Source organism: Canis aureus, chromosome 19 (assembly GCF_053574225.1).
Source record: "Canis aureus isolate CA01 chromosome 19, VMU_Caureus_v.1.0, whole genome shotgun sequence".
NCBI lineage: Eukaryota > Metazoa > Chordata > Mammalia > Carnivora > Canidae > Canis > Canis aureus.
In genome coordinates this window covers 37,195,507-37,222,573 of record NC_135629.1, presented here as the reverse complement: position 1 = coordinate 37,222,573, position 27,067 = coordinate 37,195,507, and the positions used below count along the sequence as shown (strand labels likewise).

The 27,067-nt window shown below is 42.0% G+C and overlaps 2 protein-coding genes and 1 long non-coding RNA gene across 7 annotated transcripts in view; 1 reads left to right on the top strand and 2 right to left on the bottom strand.

The window, feature by feature from the left end:
* Window positions 1-289: 289 nt before the first annotated feature.
* Window positions 290-17,113, bottom strand: ACTR8 (actin related protein 8). Of its 5 annotated transcripts, none has more exons than XM_077858526.1 (13): window positions 16,885-17,111; window positions 12,954-13,124; window positions 11,703-11,813; window positions 10,960-11,064; window positions 10,569-10,742; window positions 8,455-8,548; window positions 8,106-8,238; window positions 6,671-6,824; window positions 5,577-5,672; window positions 4,937-5,077; window positions 3,722-3,986; window positions 2,828-2,991; window positions 290-2,021 (listed from the first exon to the last, which is right to left on the bottom strand). In XM_077858526.1, the coding sequence occupies exons 1-13, from the start codon at window positions 17,005-17,007 to the stop codon at window positions 1,878-1,880; spliced, it is 1,875 nt and encodes a 624-aa protein (XP_077714652.1). In that variant the 5' UTR covers window positions 17,008-17,111; the 3' UTR covers window positions 290-1,877. The 5 variants fall into 5 exon arrangements, with proteins under 5 accessions (XP_077714652.1, XP_077714656.1, XP_077714653.1 ...); XM_077858530.1 differs by having other exon boundaries at window positions 12,954-13,087; window positions 16,885-17,020; XM_077858527.1 differs by lacking the exon at window positions 16,885-17,111 and adding an exon at window positions 16,490-16,676.
* Window positions 17,114-20,476: 3,363 nt separating this feature from the next.
* SELENOK (selenoprotein K) lies at window positions 20,477-26,518 on the bottom strand. Its single transcript, XM_077858502.1, has 4 exons — window positions 26,367-26,518; window positions 22,881-22,971; window positions 21,141-21,224; window positions 20,477-20,567 (listed from the first exon to the last, which is right to left on the bottom strand). The coding sequence occupies exons 1-4, from the start codon at window positions 26,383-26,385 to the stop codon at window positions 20,477-20,479; spliced, it is 285 nt and encodes a 94-aa protein (XP_077714628.1). The 5' UTR covers window positions 26,386-26,518.
* The window catches only part of LOC144289900 (uncharacterized), a 48,257-nt gene continuing 46,508 nt past the window's right edge, over window positions 25,319-27,067 (top strand). The window contains exon 1 of the long non-coding RNA XR_013357849.1: window positions 25,319-26,608. This is a non-coding gene — a long non-coding RNA (uncharacterized LOC144289900). The remainder of the gene's footprint in view (window positions 26,609-27,067) is intronic.

Sequence of the window (27,067 nt, the reverse complement as noted above, 5' to 3'; positions counted from 1 at the left end):
AGTCTCCCAACTTCTTTTTATAAAAGAATCTTTTTCTTAACGCAGAGATTACCAAGAGGCCATTTATATTAGCACACAATTTTTCTAGGAATGCTTGTCTCTCTCACACAGTGCAATACTGAATCTGCCCTAGAATGTGGATCAGCTTTTGATGGATAACTTTTGAAATGTATTTGTGAAGTGTTAAAGCTAACCTTAAAGGGACAGGTCTTACAGATAAAATAAAAAACAAAATAAGGAAGCACAGAATGAAAACTCACCATGTCCAACTTCACAAGCAGACACTTGGTAATGGTGAGGCAATATGTTTAATGTGGTTAAACTCACTTGTCATGAACAGTTTTCAAGGCGCTTTTAAGTGCTAGTAACAAAAGACGGACAAAGCTTATGTCAAAACTTGGACCAGAAACCAACTTCCTCTGAATCAGTATCTACCAGTTATAAGGGTAATAGGTTACTATGTAAAAAACCAATTATACACAAAATACATTTTGCTTTTGGAACTAGGTAGACATTAATAAAATTGGGGTGAAACAGTGCAGAAAAATAAATAAAATCAATATTGTATAAATTTATTTTGTTAAAATTTTTAAAAAATAAAGAGTACACAATCTTAAGATTGAAGGCACATATCTTCAATAATACCAAACAAGGTAAAAATCATTGTTCCTCACCTGAGCAGGTATTTAGAATATTCCTTGTTATGCAAAATGTTCTAGGACCACTATTTCTTCAGGCGCTGAGATTTCTAACCATCCTACTCTTTCTATATTGTACTTTTACCCTCCACCTCTTAACCTCTTATCTCTACCTTTGTCTCTCACCTCCCTCATTCGAGTCCCACTCCCATCTCCAGTTCTGGATAAGCAGATGGTGGAAGCAGACTCCCAGCAGGGAGTGGCAGGAATCAGGCAATTCCCCAGGCTCCCAGGTCTCTTCTGTCTCCACACAATACTTTCTTTTCCTCTGGCCAGGGGCTTGGAAGGCTTCCCCAAGGCCTGGACCGCTGGTGCTAATACCGGTTTGTATTTAGATTTTGCTTCAGATGGTTCACAGATTCAGGTCAAATGATCATACCAAGCATAAAGAGTTCTGAAACCTTTCTCTTAGTTCCTTTAAGGAAAACTGGGGGCTTGATGATTAAATTAGTAGTGATTAGAGCAGTCACCTTTACTTATTTGTACAACACAAGTTAACTCTACATTACACCTGAGTTGTTTCTATTGGGCTTGAAGAAGGAAACAAGTTTTCAGTTTTTGTTCTGTTTTGGCCAGATAAGGACTGTTTTCTTTCCCTAAGCCTACCCTGAAGCATGTGAGTAACAAAAGCCAACCAGCCCAGCCTTAAATCTTTGCCTCTGGAAATCCAGAGCTCAACCAGTCAGTCTTTTTTATAATCCAACAGAAAAAGAAAAGAACATTTTTTCCCCCTATTTGGAATTCTAAGTCCACACAACATGTGTGCCTGCTGTAACACGAGGGAAATGGCATGACCACACAGCTCTAAGGAGTCAGGTACCCAAGTCACGCTCCCACCCTTTGTGGATGCTTGAGATTGTCTGATGACACTGAGGTCAATTTAAGCCCAGGCGTGCACATGAGACAACAGCAACAATTCACATCATCATCAGGGAGCTCCTGCAATCCTGAGAAAGGGGCAGAATTTACCACTGAAAAGTTCATATTTATTAAGTATCCTGACTACAAAAGCAGCTTATAATTTCACACCAATGTCCTGCTGTCAACATAAAAGTTAAAATTCATTTATTTTCCATGAAACTTAAGCATCTGAGTCAATAAATTAAAATATACATATTTTTAAGTCTTTTATACCAGGAGGCCTGTTTTTGGTCTTCAATAGGCACTTTCTGCCTGTTTTCACCATACAAAAGCAGCTCGCTCTCGTAACATGCGGACACCAAAGCGCTGCCATTCTCTCTGATAAATCCATAGTTCCTGTGTTGTGTCCAAACAAGCCAACACAGCCCCTCCTTTCCATGCAATCAGCCGGGGATCCATGTCCTAGGGAAGTGATAAAGATATTTCAGCAAAAGCAGATAAGACGTATAATCATTTCCTTGAATTTGAGGTAGAAAAAACCTGCTGAGTCAATACCTAAAAAGCCAGATTTTCAACCTGCATTAAAGACTCACCTATACAAAGGACCCATTAACTACAGACATCTTTCTGTTCCAACTGATGAGAAAACTTTAGTGTTTATTACTGAAGATGCTACCATTCAATACTATTACTTTACAAATAGGCCCCATACTTAAGGAACATACGTAAGGAAATCATTATTCTGAAGTTAGAGTAGAATAAATGTATGCCATAATCCCTCCCACCGGATTAAAATTAAATAAGAACATTCCCAGGAATTGTTCGTGGGATATAATGAAATACAGACATCATCTCTTTCTAAATTCCAGGGTTTATGTTTCTTTCCAAGACAGTTCAAGCCAAAAGGATCTGTAAAGATGCCCTGGTCCATAGACCAGCAGCAGATCTTAAATATGAAAGCAAAAACTGAAGCTGTTCTGGCCAATGTGAGACCAGCCTGTCCTTTTCCAGAGGCATACCTTTTGGAAGTCAGTCTAGTCTGGAGAGGAGAGCTGGGACTAACACCCAGAAAGCCAGGCCCCTAGCCAAAAGCTCCTTGCACCAAATCTGTGACCCACTGAAATTCTTCTACTTGCCCAAGCCCTTAATTAAGAGCAGCCCAGACACAAACTCATGCCTCCCAGCATTTTATCTGTCCACATACAACATTACAATTAGAATCAGTCCTGATTTCATTTGTATGCAATCCAACTGCACCGACAACAGACCTTGGGCCTTGTGATCACATCCACATTCTCAATAATTCGTCTGAATGAAGGTGGCATTTTGTTGAGAATTCTGTGCTGCAGAAATTCTTGAGCTTTATGAAACATCAGACCACCTCCCACCACCAGGATGGAACTGTACATCTTCTTTTTGGTATCATCAGATGCTGAAAAGACAATGATATTCCTTCCACTCTTTTTCTCCATATCCACCACCACCCTGGGCCAAGCCACCACCATCTCGTTTGGATAATTCTAAAAGCCTCCTCAAAGGTTTCTCTCCAACCCATCCTCAACAATGCAGACAGAAGAATCTTGCAAAACACCAACATGAACATGTTGTTACCATACTTTCTACCTGCAGGATTAAGACCAAAATCTCTACAGGGACCTACAAAGTTCAATATGGTGTGTATTCACTGCTTCTCTAGCTTCATCCTGGCACCCAGTGTCCCCAGCCATACTAATCTCCACACAGGCATCTTCCTCTGCCCAGAATGCCATCCTGACAGGCTAACCCCCACTCACCTCCTAAATCTCTCTTAAGTGGCTCTTTCCCAAGAAAGGTTTCCCTGCCTCCCATCCTCCACACTGCTTCCTCCTATTAAAAATCCCTTATTAAATCCCTCAATCAGAAGCACTGAAAGTCAGTATCCTTTAGTTAGTTCACCTTTGTAGCACCTGCCATAGTTGTGGTTTCCCATTTGTGTGACAATTTAACTTTTTTGGTCTTCTCTACTAGGCTATATGCCCAATGAGACCAGGAACCAATTTCTAATATCAGACAACACAAGTGCAGCAGGTGCTCCAGTTTTTCAATGCATATGTTATGCTGCATACCCACAGTCTAGCTTTAACACATTCAATAACTGCTACTGGCTCCTGAAACATGCTTACAACAGCAGTCTATGCTGTGAAGAATGGCTTTATCCAGGCCCAGGGCTTTCCCTTCAAACAGAGAGATGGCAGTCTTCCTGGACATCAGTGCTGTGAGAGCCTCCTCGGATTCATTGCCAGGCATCAAACAGTCTCCTTGGGAGGATCCCAAATCCACTTCCTGGGCATGGAGTCTTTCTGGAAGATCAGAAGACTGGCCACGAAGATCCCCTTCAAATCCAATGGGTTTGGATGCAGACTTTCGGTCAGCAGTAGCTTTGGCAGACTAAATCAATTAAAAGGACAATCAAGTAGATGGTAGGACTATACCAGATGTTCTCCAGCTAGACCCCACTCCTCCCTACTGCGCTATTTTATAGTGCTTTACACTACTATAAAGCAAAGGTGCATTACTGTGGTGCAGAAGGAGTACATGCTAGTATATAGCCAACCACTTGGACCCTCTCCCGGATCACCTGGGAGTGAGACATGGTGTACAAAAGATGAGGATATGCGGACAATCCCAAAGCAGTCACTGGGAGGCAGAGCAAATCTCACGACCTTATTATCACTGATTGGATTTTAAATTTGAAAATGTCGGCATACACAGACTTTTCCTGCTTGAATAGAGTTTTTAGGTGGAGTTCAGTAGGATTCTTGTGCCTATGGCTATTATGAAATCCTCATTTTCAGACCCTACCTAACCACCTCATGATCAGGGACAAGGACTAGAACAGGTTTAGAGCCCTCCTTTCTCCATCATGAGCTGCTGTTTCACTGGCAGATAAGAGCTTTAATTTGTGCCCTTATATTAAATATCCTATTACTGGGATAATCAGCTCTGGACAAAAGAATTCAGCTTTCTGCCTAGACCTCATACCATTTACATTACATTATGATTTTAAAAATAGGTCAGATTTTACTGAAAATACTCCTTACTGAATAAATATTCAAAAGAAGATACTGTATACACCAAAAGGAAGTATCTTCATTAAACTAACTTTTAAACATGTGGACTGGTATTCTGAAAATCGGATTATTGAATGAAGAAATCTGTCATCTGGATTTTAAATTTAGACTTCATCTACAGTAGACTTCATTTCATCTACAATCCTAAAAACAGTATCAGCTTTAGTATGCAGTCAGATTCTAGCGACTGCAATGATCTATTAATGATGGGCAAACTTCTCCTGCAGGGTCAAAGCTATCTCCTCACACACCAGAATCACTGCGGACCTGTTCTTGCTTGCTCTGTGTGGCTAGCAGGTAATGCTCATCATGAGGATCCTCAGGGTCACCCTGGGATCTGTGCTGCAAGGTTGTCATTTTCTGTCCAACAATTCCAAAAGTTGCTGGGTAAAACAAAGCCATTGGAGCCTGTGCAAGGAAGAAAACAAATATCAACCAAGGATACTAATCCATTAAACTCTGTTCTTCCCCAAACAAAACTGGAAGATTAGACCCTAGAAGGCAGACTGAGTAAGCATTCTCTTTTGGGAGTTAGTATTATTTCTTCATTGCAGAAGAGGTCAGAAAACTACAGAAATCATCCAATTGAATGAGTGATGTGACACCATAGAGAGAAATGTCAAAGCAAATGTAATTCGAGTGCCTAACAAGCTATTTTAAAATTCCTTAGTAAGAATAGTACCCCCTCTCTAAGTAAGAACTAATCATACAGTGGCTAATTAAAAAGATAGTCTTTAGATCTATTATGATCTGTATGCTATCAGGGACTTTTAAGCTGGTTTAGCCGACAGTCTAAACCAGCTGACATTCTGACCTCATGAGGTTTCAGACAAGTATATATTCTCTCAATCTGTCTGAACCTGGATGGCTTTCTTTCTACCCATGGAAATACACAACTACACATTACCTGGAGTTTTTCATCTCCTAATCGAAACTGGTAAAGTAGGGCAGGGGAATCTGGATGTCGAATTTGAAACTCATGATCCTGAAGCCCAGAGATGTCCTGATTCCAGAAAAAGATGCTGTCAGTGAACCAGTAAAAGTGCATATAAACTCCTCAAATGACAAGCCTCTCTACTATTCAAATCTCACCTATAATATAGCTGCTCTGCAACTTTCTACCATTTCTTCTTTTCCCCCCATTTCAACTGGAACTTAATAAAATAGTTCAGATATACCTTACTTTTAACATGTCTGAAATTTCTGTCATCTGCATTTTAATCTTTATTATCGGTAAATATTAATTCAAACAAGGATCCAAATCAATAAGCCAATTCCCTCAGTAACTGGGAAATGATACCCAGTCTTAGGTTTCTCAAAATTTTGTTGTTTAGAATTAGGATTGCTTGAAAAATGTCAGGGAAAATAAAAAGGCCTGAAACAGAAAGCATAAAAAGGTAGGAATAGACATATAGCAAAGATTAAAGGTTGACTATTCACAACACTAAGAAAGTGCTTCAGTTGCTGCCATTTAATTAAATGTCTGTACCTACATATGCATTACACCTAAAGGTTTACCTACATCTTGATCAAAGATCCTAAAGAGAGACAAATCTGCTAAATACTCACTTAAAAAAAAACCAGCTGTATTTTCCAGAGCCTGAGACACATCCTAACAGCTCTGACCTTACCAAAACACTCTTAACTCCTTAAGAGCTTTAACTTTAAGGTTCTCTCAACTTCGGTTGAAAGGGTAGAATACTGCTATATATTTTTTTAAGATTTTATTTATTTGAGAGAGAGGCGGGGGGCGGGGCGGCGGCACAGAGGCAGCATGTTCACACACTCACGCATAAGCAGGGGAAGGGACAGAGAGAAGGGGAAGCAGGGAGCCCTACGCGGGGCTCAATCCCAGGACCTTGGTATTATGACCTCAGCTGAAGGCAGACACTTAACCAACTGAGCCACCCAGGTGCCTCTCTTATATTTTTAACTGCCTTTTGAATATCGTAAATTCTTCCTAGTAACAAAAATAATCAGCAATTTTGGTTTTGCTCCCACCTGATCTAAATGACAGAAAGTTTCTTTAAGATGCTGCAGAAGAAGACAATCCATTTTATTTGTTAGTTGGCATTCTCGGTAAGGGAATCCAGCTCGCTGCATGAGCCAGTAAAAACACCTTGACACGTCAGACCCCCCATAGGCCAGACAGAGCCTAGAGTTAAAAGAGAAAAGAGGTGGGTAATCTGTTGATCAAGAAGGTGCAAAGAGCATTTCAAAAACTCAACTAGGCACAGTGAAACCTAACAAGTCTCAAAAGATGTTTATTTTAGGAATAAAGAATGAAAAGACAGGATGGAGAGATGGGAGAAATAGAACTCTAGCAAACCATCAGTGGTGAGCATCTAGCAGCAGTCATGCTTTTGCAAAAAGTTTCCAAGAAAGAGAACAGCCTTAATGCAACTCATTTCTAAGTTACCATATTTACCATATCATAGTGGTTTGCCTGTCTATACTAATACGTCGAGGTGACAAACAGCGACACCATAAGACAGACTCACGGGAGAAAACTTTCAAGAGTATACCACCAACTAACTGAATGGTTCTATGATTTGCAAAGAGCACTGCTATATTATTTTAGAGGTGGGAGACCTGGGCCCAGTGTTTTCTCCATACTTTGAGACTCAATGGCATTAAGTAATACATAACCAATGGATGAGCCAAATCAACTTATACTGTTTTAAGATTCACTGTAATTTGGGATGGGAGGCAACAGATCAACTTTTTGCATGGACTGCTTAGGTCTTCTTTTAAATGTTTCTATGCCCTGGATCTTGAACTACATATGTGAGGGACAGAAAGCACTACAGCATCCTGAAGAAGCCATCCTGGAAGCACAAAAATGCTGCAAAGAATCTGTATGCGTATTGCCTGAGTGTGCTTACCTTTGTTGGGCTTGTCTCAGGAAGGACAAGCAGTAAATCTGCTCCTGAGTTACTTTATTACCTCTTATATCAGTGATGACATCATGAAGGGACTTGACCAGAACACTACTCATCACTCACTGAACAATTATGACAAAAGCAAATGCTCATAATGCTAGATAGAGAATTTGGACCTGAAAACCTATTTTCCCCTACATGACTTGTGTAATTAAAGCTTTGCTATGAGCATGATACGTATCTCTACATTAGACCACAGCAAGACACAGAGTTAATATATACACTGCCTCTGTGGGAAAGCACACAACACAAGTCAGGATTTTCAGGAGCTCCTGTTAGGTACTCGTAACAGGAAGCATAAATAGTACTAACAGGAAGGATAAAATCAGTGGTTTATAGCCTTGCTAGAATTTGCACTTCCATAATTTTGGTTTCCTATGCAAACTCTGAATATATAATTCCTTATAATAATTTTCTTTTTAACTTCTGATGCTTTATAGCTGAACAGGCTGTGAGGGGAGAAAGCAGAGAATACTACCTTCCAAGATCCTTACCGAGTATTGCGATGAGAGACCCCATCCTCCACACAGCACACACTTGTCTTCTGGTCTCCAACATCTACAATACATGTGCTGCTTAAACCACTTCCAAAGGTGGCACACACAGACTCCTGATGGACCACAATTCCTAAAACACAAAGGTAGAGGAGCAATCAGCTAGGGAGCAGTAAAGATCCTAAGACAAATCATCCATTAAAGTCTGGGAACATCTGGGCAATTGTCCAAGCATGGCTGATCCTCTTAGAATATGCATTTCAATAAGGCAGTATATTAGATTAACTTTGTCAGTAAAATAGATAAACAATCTCATTTCAAACAGATTTCTCAGGAATATAAGACATACCTGAAAAACCCATCTTCATTAGGATCATATTCACTAATTCTTTCACGTGCTGTTTATTATAGATATCAGGAATTAACAAGATACATCTATAATACTAAAGAGAAGAACAAAGAAAAAAGAAGAGAAAACCATTAATACTAAAGCCAGATCAAAATAAATGTCACTACACTTGTCTTCAGAGAGGATTTTCTCTAAAGGATGGAAGCAATGGTTAGAGGCCCAGAACAAAGCTCAAATCTCTATCTTTTGGGTTTAATGAAAAACAGGAAATGCTGAAGTTGTGGGGTTTTTTTCCCTTTATATTAAAAACTTGTGAAATGGTATCAAAACCCCAGATCTCAAGATACACTATAAGGTTGTAATAATCAAAATAGTATGGTATTGGCACAAAAATACATAGATCAATGGAAGAGAATAGAGCCCAAAAATAAACCCACACTTATATGATCAATGAATCTTTGACAAAGGAGGCAAGAATAGCATTGGGAAAAAGAGAGTGTCTTCCATAAATGGTTCTGGGAAAATTGGACAGCCTTATGCAAAAGAATGGAACTGGACCACTTTCTTAAGCCCTGTTCAAAAAGAAACTCAAAATAGATTAAACACATAAACGTGAGATATGAAACCTGATAAGGGGTTAATAGTTGAAATATATAAAGAACTTATACAACTCAACAGCAGAAAAATAATCCAATTAAAAAATGGGCAGAGGGCATGAATAGACGTTTTTCCAATGAACATAGACAGATGGCCAACAGACACGTGAAAAGATGCTCAACATCACTCATCATCAGGGAAATGCAAACCAAAACCACAATGAGATATCACCTAAAACCTGTCAAAATGACTAGTATCAAACAGACAAGAAATAGCAAGTGTTGGTGAGGATGTGGAGAAAAAGGAACCCTTGTACACTGTTGGTGGGAATGTAAATTGGTATAGCCACTACGGAGAACAGAATGGAGATTCCTAAAAAGTTAAAAATAGAAATACCACACAACCCAGTAATTCCACTACTAGTTATTACCCAAAGAAAATTAAAACAGTAATTTGAAATAATATACACATTCCTATGTTCATTATAGCATTCTTTACAATAGCCAACATACGGAAGCAACGTAAGTATCCAATGATAGATAAATGTGTGAAGATGTGGTACATACATACAATGGTATATCAGCCATAAAAAAGAATGAAATCTTGCCATTTGCAACGACATGGGTAGACCTAGAGGACCTTACACTAAGTGAAGTAAGTCAGAAAAAGATAAATACGATTTCACTTATATGTGAAATCTTAAAAAACAAAACAAAACAAAAAAAGCAGAAACAGACACATAAACATGGAGAATAAACTGGTGGTTGCCAGAGGGGGGAAGGAGGGTGGGCAAAATGGGTAAGGAGGACTGGGAGAGATAAACCTCCAGTTATGGAATGAATAAGTCATGGAGATGAAAGATACAGCACAGGGAACATAGTCACTGGTACTATAATGGTACTGTCATGGCATAGTGACAGAATGGTGGCTATACTTGGGGTGAGACCAGCATTATGAATAGGGTTGTCCAATCGCTATGCTATAAATCCGAAACTAATGTAACAATGGTGTGTCAACTATACTTCAACTGAAAAAGAAAAAAAAAAACACCTTGTGAAATTAAAAATAAGATAATAAGAACTGAAAAAGGTCCAGTGATAAGGCACAAACATGACCAAGCTTGCTGGTTGCAGAGCAATAGATAGAGACACCGAAAAAAGAGAAAGCATGAGAGGTGAAGTCAGTGAAGAAAGAAAGCTGTCCTCAACACCTTAAGGCTGACAAAATGCTCTAAGGACATTAGATTACAAACAACTCAGTATTAGGCACTTTTACTGATCAATAATCTTTTTTTTTTTTTTTAAGATTTTATTTATTTATTCATGAGAGACGTAGAGAGAGAGAGGCAAAGACACAGGCAGAGGGAGAAGCAGGGTCCATGCAGGGAGCCCGACGTGGGACTCGATCCCCGGTCTCCAGGATCAGGCCTGGGCTGAAGGCGGCGCTAAACCACTGAGCCACCTGGGCTGCCCAAGAATCCTAAAGCCAATCCAAGTTAACTGGGAATTTAACCTCACCTTTAAATCTTTCAGTGGAATTTCTAAGTATTTCTGGATTGCATGAGACCATATTACTTCAATATCTGCCAGAACAGCTGTGAGAGAGCCCCCAGGTCCTGGGTGAATATTTAACTGACCTCTTCTGATAGGCCAGTGAATATTATAACAGTCCAATGGATTAACATATAAGGCCTAGAAAAGACAAAGGAGATGAATATATTGTTAAAACTTCTTCTGGGTGTTTTCTGGATTCACATTAAAAATCTCAGGCCAGAGTTATGGTTAACATTTGCTGACTATTCTAAATGTTGAGAGTAGAGTATCTAACATCACAGGAGCCCGTTTGAGTATCTGGGCCTGAAAGGAAGATTATGAATTCTAGGAAACAACTAGAACTGGATGTCCCTACCTCTTCCCCAACCAAAAACTCAGGGTGATGAGATGTGTTGGTCCATTTATTTCCAGAACAGTGATCTAAAATTGCAGGTCGCATCTGCTTGTTGTAGGAACGTGCCTGAAATAAAAAAAAATCACCAGAAAATTTTATGTAAGAAAAAAAGGAGGGGGAATGGGAGAAACCTAGTATGAGTCCTCTTTTCTCCTCTCTCATAGACTAGATATAGTTAGCAAAATTTAATCACAAATCCTAAATATTTGGCAAAATACTGACTGGTCACAAAAAGATACTCTTGGCCTTTTCCAAAATTTTGATTGTTCCCATAGTTTTAATACCTAGACTGTGATTCATAACTAGTCCAAAATTAATACTGCAGTCTGCTTAAAACTGAATACACATTTACATATATGCCAACTCCTGTCCATTCCTAATAGTATTTTTCATCATATTAAAATGGCAAATGTAGTAAGCAAATTGCTTCCCACCAAGATCCTGGAATTACACACTTATGACTCTCAGGTAAACTCTAAATTTTTATTAATTTGCCAGAAGAAATACCATCTTTTAAATTATTTGGCTTGTCCAAGCATTTGTGACACTGATTTGGGTATTCTGTAGGTGGTTATGAATGCTTTTTCCTTTTTTAAGGAAATCCCATCTTTTATTTGCTTAATGAAATCAAGAGAACACATGAATGGCACTTATGATAGAACAGCGGTTATGGAATAAATCTGAAAAAAGAGTTAAGACTGAACCTGTTCAGGGGACACGGGAATCCGTCTTGTACCATTTGACATCTTTTTAGACCATATTGCTTGATCCACCATTTTAAGGCCATTTTGTCTTTGTTCATTACTTTCTGGTTTCTGGGGAAAAAAGGTGAAAGATGAGCAGCAGAAAGGATTTAATGAAAAGAGAAAGCAATGTGTCAAACTACTGATTTAATCCAAGAGAAATATCCCTCATCAACAAGAAGCAGCATTTCCTTAATCTTAGCCAAATATATCAATCTTAAGAATTCAAAATAATCTTATTATTTATGAATAAAAAAGTCAAAAATAAACACCACAAACCAAGTATCTGTAAAAATCTATAGCCTCAAGTGAATTTAAGTGATAAAGTCATTCAGAGGACTAAGTACAGGATAGCTACTTAGTATTTACAAAGTATTTCAGAAACTTTTCCAAATACTGACATAATTCTCATACCTAAATTTTACTCTTGAAATTTAGGCCCTACAGTAGAACTGTGAGATCCAAAGATACAAATGGATTTAGACTCTCATACCCTCAAAGTTACACCTAGGCTTAGAGAAATGAGCTTAGGTAGTCTTCTAGTTATGCTTAAAAAAAAAAAAAAAAAAAAAAAAAGAGTGGAACCCTAAAGCTTACTATTAGAAGTATAGAACCTACAGGTTCCTAAAATTACCTTTCACTTAAAACTTAAAAGTGGATTATGAAGCAATATGCACACTTTAACATCTACCATGAAAAATTTTTCTGATAATTACCATCTCCAAGGTAAGATCAAGTAAATGCTAACTGCAAGGATATACATAGTCCTGCCTTTAAATTTTAATTTGATCTAAGATTGTAAGAAGTGATTATAACAATTCCATAAGTGATTGCTTATAGATTGAAAACACAAACTCAATATAAACTCTAAGTATCTGGAAGAGAAAAATATGGAGCAGTTGAGAGACCTTAATGCTTTATTTTAAGTGAGTGACAATTCTGTATTGCCCATTTAAAAATCACCTTCATCAATACCCAATTCATATTAATGGGCTAAAATAATTTTGATTTGCTTGTCATAATTATTTCTTTACAATCTTAAACCACTAGCTCAAATGAAAAATGCTCTTTGTACCCCTGAATGATATTATTTTAAAATATATTAAACCCGTGAAGATATTAATTCAAGTTTACGGTGTATACCTGAATGTCTAAGCTGTCTCAAGGAAACAACATTGGGCTTTCTCTCCAGATCCTCCATTACTGACTTACATTTAGTCCTTCCCTTAGGAGCCAGTTGTCCTTGTATAGTGGCTGCCCTTGTTGTTTGTGTCTTCGTGCAATGACATGAGGAATGCTAGCAGGAAGTGTATCTGTGGCTCGGCCAATCCTTAAGGTTGTTGAACCTGGATGTATGACAACAATGAAGTTGCTCTGGATTTGCTGCCAATATAAAACAAAGGAATGTGACCTTAGTAAATAATATATAAGTAACAAGTTAAATAACATAAAGATAACAGGCTAGACTAAGAAGTTAGTTTCGTGTAGTAACTATCAGACTCACAGGTACCAAAATAAAATTCAGTTGAAGGTAGCTCTTTGAAAGGCATCCAATTATTGCTCTCTGCCTGAATGCAAATTCATTTCATATTTCTGTGCTCCCAGGATCTGACTCACAGTACATAGGTCGACACTTGTTTAAATGAATGAAACCATAATTATCCAATGCAAGTTAACTTACAATTACTGGGCATTTCTGGGCCAGGTATTGGGGTACAATGGTGACCAAGACAAAATTCTGGCCACGGGAGAACTCTCAGTTTACTAGGGGAAACAGACAAGGAATAAGTGTAGGGAATACGATGACTAGGGAAGTGCTAGCTAAATCTGCATTACCTAAAGATGCTTGTAAACAAAAAACTAGATTCTAAGCCTCCAGTACAAATATTCTGATTCAGAATTTCCAGGAAGGGAGCCTAGGAATCTGCAACTTTCAAAAGTTCTTGAGGTGATCAGTATGATCACTCAGGTTTGACAACCACTGGTTGAACACGTTAGGGAAGAAATTCACGTAAGCAGAGAATTACTATTTTGTAATGCTGGAAAGTAAGGCTTTTTATACAGCAACCACTTCTCAGTGTGTGCATAAACCACATTTTGGTTATCATTTTTAAAACATTTTACCTCTTCTTAGTTCTATGCTATTCACCTAATCTGGCAAAAGTTTGGTGTTAAAATGCCAGCGTTCACAATTCTATCTTCATAGGCCAGAAAACCTTGCTGCATCTTACAATCCATTCTTGGGAAATGGTGAACAAGAAATGACAAAGCAGCACATGTCAGGACACGAGTGATTACTGTGACCTTTATTTTTAGATGGTAATTGTTTCAGATCTGTAATTCGCAAGGGTGCGAAACATAGAATCTCAATCAGTTGGGGAACCTCTGCCTCATAAACTCATTAAAGGACCCATGGTTTCAGTACAGAGCAGGGGAAGAAGGGACTCTGACAATTCCTGTGCCAAGAGGATACCTCTGTGAAGAACCACCATTCCTGCACAACTCCTTAGCCAGCACCTACTCTGCTTTGCCCTTGAGCTACAGTTGGGTCTTCTTGCAGGTCTCCATTTAAAACATTTCCACAGCTTGCCCATAAGATAAAGTCCAGAACCTGTGAGATCAAGAACCTGTCTATTCTCCAGCCCTACTCAAGAACCACCTCCTTTCTGGTCTCTTTAATCTTCCCCATCTAGATCTCTCTTGATTTCTTAACTCATCACACTGTCTTGTCTTCATACAGGTAACTCCCTTTGCCTGCCATATCCTTTCTCCCTCGTAAATCTTACTTCTCCCTTCAGTTCTGAAGTTAAATGTCATCAGACTAGGTTTACTTAACCCCCTGCAATATAGTTTTCATGTCATCTATCATTTTATAATTATTTACTGTTTGCCCTCCCAACTAACAAAAACCTTCACGTAAAAAGGAATCACTTCTTTCTTACTCAGTACTCTATGCCTAGTGCAAGGCACACAGAAGCTAAGAGTTATTTGTTGAATGCATCTCTTTCAAGTGGTTGGCATGATGTTAAACAGTACTTCCCAAGCTTTTTTGCGCGATGGGAGACATTCGTCCAGTAAACTGGAGCAAAAAAGATGAAGCTGCTTGCCATCAGGATACCTGTACTTCATTTACGGAACACAGACTACAGCACATTGACTGGGAAGTTCTGGGGTTAGTAATGGCAGTTTTCCAAAGTATATGGACAAATATTTTTAATTTCACACCTATTTTAACATATTATGAAACAACAAGCTAGTACACTCCACAAGTCATTTCCCAAATATTACTGCTTAAAAAAGACGGAGTAGGGGCACCTGGGTGGTCAGTTGGTTGAGCGGCTGCCTTTGGCTCAGGTTATGTTCTCAGGGTTCTGGGAAGGAGCCATGCGCATTGGGCTCCCTACTGAGTAGGGAGTTTGCTTCTCCCTTTCCCTCTCCACACTTGTGCTCTCATGCTCACTCTCTCACCTCTCTCTCAAATAAAATAAAGATATATAGAAAAAAATAAAATAAAAAAATAAAAATATAAAACGAGTAAAACAGTTTTTAAGAAAGTAATGGATATGAAAAAGCCACAGAGAACATGGAAAAACTAATGGGTGTGGTACAACTGACCGAAGTTAAAGGAAATGCTGCTATAGTGGTTAAGGGCCCAGGCTCTGGATTCACAGATTTGGCTTCAAATTCATACAGCACCACTTCCTTGCTCTGGATGAAGTTCTTACCTCATAGAGTTATTGTGACCATTAATCTAGTTACTCATGTAGCTCAGGGTCTGGCTAGCTCTTCCAAAGTTCTCCACTGCCTTTCAGAAGAGAGCAGACTCTGGCTCTAAGACTCTCATGATAGGCCCCACTAAGCTCTCCAGTTTCACCTCTTGCTCCTTTTATTTAAAAAAAAAAAAAAAAAAAAAAAAGCAAACATTTTATTTATTTACTCATGAGACAGAGAGAGAGAGGCAGAGACACAGGCAGAGGGAGAAGCAGGCTCCATGCAGGGAGCCCGTGGTGGGACTCGACCCCGGGTCTCCAGGATCAGGCCCTAGGCTGAAAGCAGGTACTCAACCGCTGAGCCACCGTGGCGTCCCAATCTTGCTCCTCCTTCTTCCAGACATCATGGTCACCAATACTTCATGCCCTCTCCTGGCCCAGGTCTGTCCCTTCCATGTTGTCCTCCTACCCGGAGATCCCCCCTGGCTAGCTCCTAATCATTCTTAGGTCTTGGTGCAGAGGTCACTTCCTGTTAGGCGCTCCCAGGCCATCAGGGCCAGGGGAGGTACCTGCCGTGTGTGCCCAATACCTCCCTATGGCCTTCTGCATTAGCCCATCCCCACGATGCCCTCATACCTGCTGCCCCATACCCAACGGTGAGCTCTCCCACTCACAGAATGGGACAGAATCCTAGTGGGTGGGAAGGCAAGGCCCTTACAGACCACCCAGTCTGCTCCCTCAACTAGATGGGTGGGGAAACTGAGGCCCGTGCAACAGTCAGAACCCCCTGGGGGTTCCCCGGGAGCGGGCACCCAGCAATGTATCCTACAGGTGCCAGGCCAGCTGGGTGTTATCCTCAGCCCATCCCCCCGTTAAGAAGCCGTGTCGGAGACGTCCAACATGAAATCCCGAGCATTATCAATGCCTCCTTGCTTTTTCCTGTGAATCTGCCCATTCTGTTTCCTACGGGAACGTTGTTTTTTTGTTTTTGTGTTTTCCACCGCTCCCTAAGGATACACAGACACCCAGGTCCTTTGCCTGCCATGCAACTGTGAGTAACTCTTCCTGGTTAGCAGCCTTCATTCTCGAGCTGGCGCCGACACACAAACTCTTCACGTCTATTCAGACAGTCGTTTGCCTCTCTCCCCAGCGTCAGGCTTGAACTGGGCTCCACCCCCTGCGGCTTCCTTCACCAAGGAAACGGTGCCTGCCCGGTGCCGGACTCCACCTGCGGAGTGGAGGTCACCGACAGCCCACGGCAGCTTCGAAAGTTCCCCAAGCCCAGTGCCCGTCCGGCCGCCGGCGGACGTGGCGAGCACCGCGGGGCACCAGCCGCCAGAGCGCGGGGACCGGAAGCCCCGCGTCGCCGCCGCCGCCCCCACCCCCCCGGCCGGAAGGCCCTCACGAGACCCGCCCCCGGCGCCGCGCCTCACCTCCTGCAGCGACTCCGGCACCAGCGCGGGCACGATGGGGCGTTTCACGCCGCGTTGCTCCTTCTCCTTCTCCCCGCCCTTCTCCTTCCCGTTCTCCGCGTCCCCCTTCTCCGCCTGGGTCATCGCGGCCACCGACGCCCACACCCCGCCTCAGGGACCCGCGGCGCCCGCCGGAGCTGGACGGCGGCTGCGCGGGCGCAGCCTCCCCGCCGGCCGCCCGGCAACCAAGATGGCCGCCGGGCTGCCGCCGCAGAGGCTTCCGGGAAGGCGGAGGGGCGGGGGCGGGGCGGGGCGGGGCTGGCCGGGCGGGTGGTGGTGGTGGTGGGGTTGGTCCCGGCGGCAGCGTGCTCGCAGCCGCTCGTTTGTTTTGAGCGTTTCCAGGAGAGAAGCCGGTTCCTGGCGCCGCGCCGCGCCGAGGCCTGCGCTCCCTGGATTCCCAGAACCCACACGCTCTCCTGGCTGTCATGCTGCGCTGGGGATGCTCAGTCCCGCCGCGGACGTTAGGGCGCTCTTGAGCCCGGGCGCCTCTCTTCACATCGCCTGGAGGACTTTATCCGGTTTCATGGCTTTACATAGGTAACTCCGGGGTATGTGATTCCAGTCTCCAAGTGCCCCGGAGATCTAGACTGATAACCAGGGGCCTGTTCGGTGTCTCCATTTGGATGTCCACAGAGCACTGCAAACTCAAATCCGTCCAAACTGCACCTCTTGATACCCGCCCCCCACCCCACTACCATTTTACCATCTCAGTGAATACCACTTTGATGCTTCGGTTGTCCAGTCCATCACTAAATCCTGCAGTCGCTCAGGTGTGTCTTGAACCCACTTCTTCATTCCTACTGCTAACTATCTAGTCCAAACTACTATCATCTCACCTGGACTGCAACAGCCTCTTGACCTAACTTGCAGCTTTCCTCTTGTCCTCCTGCAAGTTCCCCAAATAATCCAGTTTTAAAATATGTAGTTAGGACAATCAGTACTACATACTCAGCTTTCCAGTTAATACCACCAATGCATTATCTCAAAAATTAAACCCGTACTTAGTTCCCCTTTGCTCATGGAACAGAATTTAACCATTAGCCTATTAAGCCAGTCTTAATCCAGTTCCTGCTGCATTTCTCAGTTCGCGTCCTCTCTCTCCTTCTGTTGGCATTTCCAGGTACTCAGATATGCCAGGCCCTTCTCATCGTTGAGCCATCCATCACTCACGTTGTCGGCTTTGCCTTGGGTGCTTCTCCCTCAGCTGGCTCATTCTCGTCCTGTCTCACCTCAAATGTCACCTAAGTCTCATTTCCTTTAAAGAAGTCTGTACTTGGCTGCTGTTTTCCCACACTAGAAAGTAAGCTCCATGAGGAGGAACGGTTGTCTTAATTGCCACTGTTATTTTCAGCACACGGTAGGTGCCCACTAAGCATTTGTGGAGTAAATACTGCTGAATGAAGAATCCCTTGAGGTAGGCATGTAATCCCCACTTCGTAAGAGTACAGTGGGAGAGAATGACATAATTTAGTCAGGAGCATAAGCTGTTGAGTAGCAAAGACAAGATTTGAACACAAATGACTCAAGGCTACTTCCTGCCCTGCAGCGGTCTACCTACTGCATGCTCAGAGTGGGAGAGCTAAATATCCAATGCAGTTGGGATTATAGGATAATTTCTAAAGAAGGGTCCTGCAGAGGAGTTAGGTGAAGGGGCAGGGGGCAGGTATCCTGAATCATGCACAGAAAAGCCACTGCTTCCTGAGACTCTGCCTTTTTTTCTTCACTCCAGCTTTAGATAGAAATTTGATAGAATGACTCTGCCATTCACTAGACATGTAATCTGAGACATCACAACTTTGCTGAGTTTTCACATGTTATCTATTTAATTCAAGGATCATCTACCTATTGTAGTGTGTCAGAATTAACAAAATATAAAAGATAAAATGTCTGACACAGACTTGGGTGATCAATAAACTGTCTCTATTATCCTTAATGTTAAAATTGTGTTGTAATTGCCCCTTTCCTTATTTGAAAAATCAGTATCTCGTGCCACTACATCCCCATTTCTTGGCAAATAGGGTTGAGTGAGTATTTCCAAATATATATATAAATACTCTTATTTATTTATTTTTTATTTATGATAGTCACACAGAGAGAGAGAGAGGCAGAGACACAGGCAGAGGGAGAAGCAGGCTCCATGCACCGGGAGCCCAATGTGGGATTCGATCCCGGGTCGCCAGGATCACACCCCAGGCCAAAGGCAGGTGCTAAACCGCTGCGCCACCCAGGGATCCCTATATATAAATACTCTTACCAGGAGTCCCTGGGTGGTTTAAGTTGGTTAAGCATCTGCCTTTGCTTCACGTCATGATCCCAGGGTTTTGAGGTTGAGCCCCATGTCAGGCTCTCTACTCAATGGAGAGTCTGCTTCTCCCTCTGCCCCAGCCCCCCCGTCATGCATGGGCACATGCTCTCACTAAAATAAAATCTTTTTAAAAAAATGCTTTTACCCGAACACTTTGTTTAAAAGACTGTTAAACACAAAGCAGTATTATTCATTTTTCCAACAGATATTTCAGTGCTTACATGTAGTTACTGTTCAAAACACTGGGGTAAAAAAAGACGAAATCCCTAATCTCACAGAACTTCCATTCTAGTGAAAGAATAGGAGAGTTGCCAGCATTCATGGGGGTTGAAAGCCAACACGTAATATCCTAACCAATAGTTTAGAATTCAGATTTGTTAAAATAGTACAGAAGTCTATGATTTTAAAGACTACCTAGTTAATCTTCACTCTTGTAGCTCAGGCTTCTTGGTTATGACTTTATAAATACTCTGATAATTATATTTCATAGCAAATCTGATACTCCATATAATGTTTTAAGATAAAATTGTATGCATACCACTGAAATAAATACAAGGTGATTTATTTATGAGAACAAATTAACAATGAATAGTATTTCAGAAGTTAAAAAGGTGACACTAATTGTACTGAATACACAATCTTTTATTTTTCTTCAAATTTGGAGTTTAATTATACAAAGATGTGAAGTCAAGTTTTGTAACCTAAAAATATTTACTTATTAAAACTATATTAATACTTTCATAAACTATACAAAAAAGATAATGAGACAAACATGTGCATTTATAGAACTGCATGTCAGTCATGCCAGATCCCTGGGGAGGGAATTCCTAGCACAACCTCATCCGTCTGTGAAGGCACAGAGCAATCCTTGTTTGGGCATACACATTCAATTACTTGTCCAGTATGGTCTGCACTCTACTTCTTGATGGTTTCCTTCTGTTATGAATGTGCATGTCCAGTTGTCTGCTACTTAGAGCAGACATTTACCTAAAAGAAAGCATTATAACAATCAGTTACTAGTTACTAATTTGGATCTGCACAAAAAAAATCTAATAATCATTTTTTTAAGCCTTTTTTCAAAAGACTGATAATAAAATTCAACAAATTTTTCAAGGGTTAAGATATATTTTTCCAAATAAGATGCCTGAGTAATTACAAAATATTGGACAACTTCTGTTTCTTAAAGAAAACTTCCCTAAGGAGGTATTTTCAAAATGAAATCTCTGCAGAGTAATTGCAGATTTCAAGTTACCTTCCTCATCCACCAGCCATTGGAGGAGGACTAGGGCCACGTAGATGATTAATTCGACCCATTCTTCTGGGAGGGTTTCCTGGTGGCCTAATAAAAGAAAAATTTCTACTGTTTAGTAGACATCAAGTGGTTCCTTTCAAACACTCAAATAGACCCTTTTATTTTAAAATAAGAACTACCAATTAGGTCAGGAGTTGAGAAAATTCAAATACTTATAGAGACCAGACACTTAATGCACATGAGAAAAGGAGTCAAGCAAAGACTGGTGATGACCTAAATAGTACTTCCTATAAATACATGCCTAACTGAAACCCAGCTCCATGGAAATGCAAGCCCAACCCTGTGCTGCTTGATCTTCTCTAGTTTTCTTTAGCAGTAGAAATCCAGACTTTAAAATGGACTCTTTAGATTTAATGGTTGTCATCAGTTTTCATCCTCTAATTTAGACTTTTCCCACAGGATAGTTGATACACAACTTAGCTCTGTCAAATTGACTCTATCAAATCAGAGGCAGCCTGACATAACTTATAGTAATGCATTAATTTTCTGAAATAGAATTTAAACCTTTTATTTCTATGAGCCAATGTCTATCTATAATAGCTAATTTAATTAAAATTACAGAGTGGTAAAAATACCAATTATCAATTTAAAAAGCTATACCCTCTTCCATCATCATATCTGGAATCAGAGGAGTTTCCATAGCCTCTTCTCTTTTTCACATCTTGCTGAAGCAGAGTTTTAAAACTGAAACAAAGGGCAAAAAACAACATAAATACCACTTTCAACATTATAAAATGTACCTCCACAGTTTGTTATATCTACGAGAAGAGTACTAAACCAACTTAGTTCCAACCTCATGTTTCTCAAAGCCAGCTGGACAACACCATGTAGCTCATGTCTACACATGTGCTATGTTCTGGGCCAAAGCCACCATTGCCTGTCTTTCTTATATGCTAGTAACTCACCTTAAGAGAGTCTAGGCATCTAGAAGTGAGTGAAACCAGAGCCATCCCCAACTTCCTTCCTGTACTGTATATCAGCTGTCAGGGCTTAGTCTTTTTTTTTTTAAACAGCACTGCACATTCATTTCCTTCACATTTCCCTGCGAACAGCCTACCTAATGTTACCTTGCTGTGGGAGGAGCCTAGGGTGGTGTGCCAGAGGCAAAGGGCTTCTGGGAATTCATCTGATTGGAATCTTTTTTAGTTGTGGAGGGGGAAGAATTTTTTTTCTTTTTTTTTAAACATTTAAAAAAATTTTTATTTATTTATGATAGTCACACAGAGAGAGAGAGAGAGAGAGAGAGAGAGAGAGAGAGGCAGAGACATAGGCAGAGGGAGAAGCAGGCTCCATGCACCGAGAGCCCGATGTGGGATTCGATCCCGGGTCTCCAGGATCGCGCCCTGGGCCAAAGGCAGGCGCTAAACCGCTGCACCACCCAGGGATCCCGAGGGGGAAGAATTTAAGTTAAAACAATATTTTAAGTAAATAGGGAGTAGGTGAAATGTGTGAGACTTTAAGGAAGTTTTGCACTGGCAACTTAAGGACCCTCTGTCCCACTGTATTTTTATATAAAACCATCTCTTTGATTTTTTTTAACCCCTTCTAACTTATGTTACACACAGCCATGAGATTAATCTTAAATCACAGCAACAATTCAATTAAGTATAAAGATCATAGTCTGCTATTCAAACTTCTCTGCCATCTTTCCTGTGTTTCTTCCACCTGGACTAACTTCCTCTGATGGCCACCTCCCACAATCATGCCAGCCCAACATCCATTGTAATATGAATTAAAGTCAAAGAAGGAAGAAGCAGTCTCCCACATCTCTGCATCCCTGCAGTTCTCTGCCATGTGACTGACATTCAAATATATATATTCAAACTTAGCATGAGTAAGACTTGTTCATAGCTGATGAATAATCTTCACAAAAAAAAAAAAAAAAACACCCAGCATGGAAAAGGACAAAAATGCATTTAAGAACTGCTTGAAATTTGGTTTTTTGCTTGTTTTTTTTATCAAGATCTAATTCCCCTTGTTTCTTGTATAATATGGAGTAAAAGCTGCACATACACACTAAGCTGGAATAGCAGAGAGAAAGTGAGGCACTGTCGCCCAGCATTAGACTAGGGAAGCCTGGCTTCATAGCTGCAGATTGAAATGGTTGCCAAGGCTAAGTCACAGTCGAGCTACCTAACTCAACTATCATATTCATACTTGTTGGATGCCTGGGGGGCAGCTTTACCACCACAGAAGTCTTCATTTCCCTTAGCAAAGCTAATAATATATATATATAATTACAGTTAAAAAGCTCAGCCTGTTTAAGATCCTCAACGTGATGTACTAAGGTACTTCTGTTAACTTAAGTATCAAGGCTAGTAAGAGCACTGTTACACTTACAACAAAACCACGAACTCTGCTATTCCCCAGAAGAAGTCTGTTATCAAAGATAATCTCCATGGGGACTGACTCCGGCTGTCCAACACTTGTCCTACAGACAAGAAAAAAGAAACTTCAGTTAGTACTACAAATCCCTGATACAAGATGCTTTATAATTAACTACTTAGGGAACAATAAGACTCAGTTTTCAACTTGTACACTGTTCCAGAGAGCCAACACAAGGAAAGGTTTGTTATGTGTGCATCCTTCTAAGAAAGGGTTCAGAGAAATAAAGCTCTACAATCTAAGGGTCATTCTTTTAATATGTCAAATGCCTTCCTATGTTCCTAATTTTGGTGAGTGACAATTCAAGGATTTCTTTTCTTTTTAAGTTGTGATAAAATATACATAAAAAGTTCCCATTTTAACCATTTTCAAGTGTGCAGTTCCATAGCATCAAGTACCTTCACACAGTTGTACAACCATCACCATCACCCATCTCCAGAACTTTTTTATCTTCCCCCAACTGAAATTCTGTGCCCATTCAACACTAACTCCTGTTTTCTCCCTTCTCCCAGTTCTTGGCAACCACCCTTTTACTTCCTGTCTCTATGAATTTGACTGCTCTAAAAACCTCATATGAAGAATCACACAGTATTCTTACTTTGATGACAGGCTTATGTCTTCAAGTTTCATCCATGTTGTAGATGTGTCAAACTTCCATCTTTTTTTTAAGGCTGGTTAATCTCCCATCTCATGTGTTTATACCACATTTTGTTTATGCATACATCTGTTGATGGGCACTTGGGGTGGTTCCATATATTGGCCATTGTGACAATGCTATGAATGCTGGTGCCTGAATCTCTGTTTATTCAAGTATTTTGAGGAAACAAATGGGATGAGTGAATATAAAAGAATATTCACACCACTTCCACTTTCCTAAATGTGAAAATCTCTTTTCACCTGCAAAGTCTCTTTCCTGTATAAAAAAATTGCTTACATACACTTTTACAAATCTTTACACTCAGCTATGTTAATATTTTCATTGAAATCAGTCTGTGTGTTCTAGGTACTGAAGAGAATTCACCTTGTTCATTAAAATAACCACAATTTTTCTCTAATGGGATGCTGTTCTAATTATGGACTCGTTTTTTTTTTTTTTTCTCTTTAGGTTATTTATTTACTTGAGAGAGAGAATGCACACACTGCGGTAGGGGGGATGCAGAGAATGAGACAAGCAGACTACCCACTGAGCAGGGAGCCAGACTCAGGGCTTGATCCTAAGTCCCTGAGATCATGACCTGAACCAAAATCAAGAGTCAGACACTTAAACTACTGAGCCACCCAGGGGCTCCAATGGATTCCAGTTTTATCTTAAGCACAAATGAAGATCTATTTTTCAAACCACTTTAAATAATGGAAGCTACAACATGAAATTAGTGTTCTAGCGTTCTTTTAGCCTTGAGAATCAGGAATATTTTGGGAGAAGAGCTGTCAACCACCTCTCCTCTCAATCTTCTCAAGGGCTTCACCACACTCACCTCCACCCCCTTAGTCAGGGTCTACAATTTCTCCTTCTTGACTACCTTACTTTTAGGGATCCACTTGGACCTGAGCTCTCAATGGAGCTATTGAGAAAAAAAGAGATACACTTCAAGACAGGGCATGGGTCGTGACACGCTTGGTTCTGCCTCTTACTAGGTCTGCTTCATTGGCTGATGGGGCATTTTCCTGCTCTGAAAAAAGTATTCCAAGACTAGTCATCTGGTAGGATTGAAGAAAAAGTCTCCTGACAGTAAATGTTTTGTCAACTGGGAAGCACTGATAAATTCAATCCTTCTAAAGGAGATCTAACTAGAACACATTTCTCTCTTTGTGATTCTAAAGAACCCTTTGCATGCACTTGCATCCCTCTATCTTGCTCTTAGCACTTTTCTCTCCTAGCTTCTGAAGGCAGAAACTTCCCCTCCCAATATCCACAGAGCAAAGTAAGTTGCTTGGGTCCAAGTGGCATTTCTCAACTATAATGGTGAAATAAAAGGTCTTAAGAGGACCTTCATGTTATTTATCTGGATCCACTATGACAATGTATACACAGGAAGACATACAAAGAATTACTCAATAATGCAAAAATAGAAGCTGCCAGCATTACCCACAAAGGACGTAACACAAACTCCGCAAGCGCCCCCAAATAAGAATAAAACTTTGATGCTTTTGGGTAGTGTCCATCAACCTACTTGTTACAAAGATTTTTAATTGCACCAGGAGGAGGAGGGGAGACTTTATGAAGAGCAAAGAAATGCAGAGTGTACTCAGCCAGAAGTCTTCTGAAAACCTGAATCCTCCCTGAAGATGAACAGATGAGTTCAACTGAACAAGGATCTAGCTCCAGTGATCCTACGTGTTTTAAGATTGCGCCAAGACATTGGTTCCACCTGCGTCAAACAGGTGGGAAGGCAGTTTGGGCAATGGTCTGACCCGGTCATACTGGGTCCTTTCTTTCCTGGCACTGTTTTTTTTTTTTTTCTTAAGATTTTATTTATTTACTCATGAGACAGAGGGAGGAAGCAGGCTCCATGCAGGGAGCCTGATGCGACACTGGATCCCAGGACCCCGGGATCACGGCCTGAGCCGAAGGCAGATGCTCAATCACTGAGCCACCCAGGTGCCCCACTTTTTTTTTTTAAGATTTACTTATTTATTTTGGGCAGAGAGAAGGGGGGTTGGGGCCAACGGGAGTCGGGAGAGAAAGCCCCAGCCGACTCCTCGCTGAGCGCGGAGCCCCAGGCGGGGCAGATCCCGCAGGCCTCCCAGGTCAAGACCTAAGCAAACAAAGAGTGGGACGCTCGGACGACTGAACCACCCAGGTGCCCCCATACACTTCCGCCCGAACTAAGTCGCTCTTAGATTCTCTAGTCGGGCCCGGAACAGTTACCAGGTTCCAACAGGGGGCGGTGCCTCTTCCTGTGTCCCTTGGAATCCGGGGCAAACAAACAATTACGTGTAGGACCCGCTACCTACTCCTGGGGGCGTGGGGGAGGGGAAGGAAGACCGTCCTGTTGAATTCTCCTCCTACAGAGAAGGACCCTGACGACAGTCCTCCCCGCTCGAAATCCGGCTGAACCGTCTACGACCACTAGAGATGCTATAGGCGACCCCCAGGGCCCAGCTGCGCCTCTGAGTCTCCGCCCCTAAAACGCGGTAACCAAATACCCGAATAGGACGGAGCGGGTGGACTGCGAGCCAGGTGGAAGCAGCGCGGCCGACACAGGCGCTACGCGCACAGACCGCGTTAACCCTGCTGTCATCCCCGGCTAAGGACGCGGCCGACCCCCACGGCCACAAGCGGGGCGAGGATGCCCGGCAGCCGGCAGCGGCGTCACCCCGGACCTCGGCCTCTGCCTCCGGGCTCCAGGGACGCTCGGCCGTCTCGGGAGAGCGAGGACGGAAGAAGCCCGGGTGTCGCTTCCGCGGCCAGCGGCCGCCCCCGAAGACCCTGCAACTCACCGTTCGAGATGTAAACCATCTTTGCCCCCTCGGTCCCCGCTTCTGGAGCGACTGAGAAGCTTGGCCCCTCTCGGCCGCGGTATCTCTCTCCGCGCTCCGCCCCTAAACGTCACAGCCCACGGTTAGACCGAACGCAACGGCGCCGGAGCAGGGAGGTGGACGGAGCCCATTGGCTGCTGGGAGGGACACGCACACGGCGGGCGGTTTCTGCGTCATCACGGCGGCGACTTCCGGTAGATCAGGTAGAGCCAGGGCTGCCGGGCAGGTGACCGGAAGTGGTGTTTGGGATTTAACCCGTGAACGCGCGCTTTCCCGTCCGCCTTGGGATTTGAGCTTGAGGAGCTGGTTTCCACCCCCACCCGCCTCCCCCGAGGAAGAAAAGCAATTTTTTGGTTGCTTGTTGGCACCCGGCGTCGGGAAGGCGATGCAATGAAGACCTGCAGGCAGGAGGAAGCTCCTCCGAATCTTCCAGAAGTGTTGCTATTAGAGGATGTGGAGGGAAGTGCCTTCGCGCGGAGACGGTGACCAAACCCTGCGGAGCTTTATTGTCTTGTTTCCGGAATACAGGGACAGGCGGCCGGCAGATGTGTTGGTTCTTTTTCTAGGCACTGTTTCTGCCCTTGATTCACCAGAAGCGAATGGAATTATTAAGTCCCGTGAGGCCGCCGTGAAAAACGAATCCGCAGCGCGAGACCGTTCTG

Excerpts from the sequence above, each read along its gene's own strand:
- ACTR8 (XM_077858526.1), bottom strand. The coding sequence starts at position 17,007 with ATGACCCAGGCGGAGAAGGGGGACGCGGAGAACGGGAAGGAGAAGGGC. Across the intron at positions 8,239-8,454 it reads AATGAAGATGGGTTTTTCAG|GAATTGTGGTCCATCAGGAG; the intron begins GTATGTCTTATA and ends TTTGTGTTTTAG. Across the intron at positions 3,987-4,936 it reads CACAGAGCAAGCAAGAACAG|TCTGCCAAAGCTACTGCTGA; the intron begins GTCCGCAGTGAT and ends TAATTGATTTAG.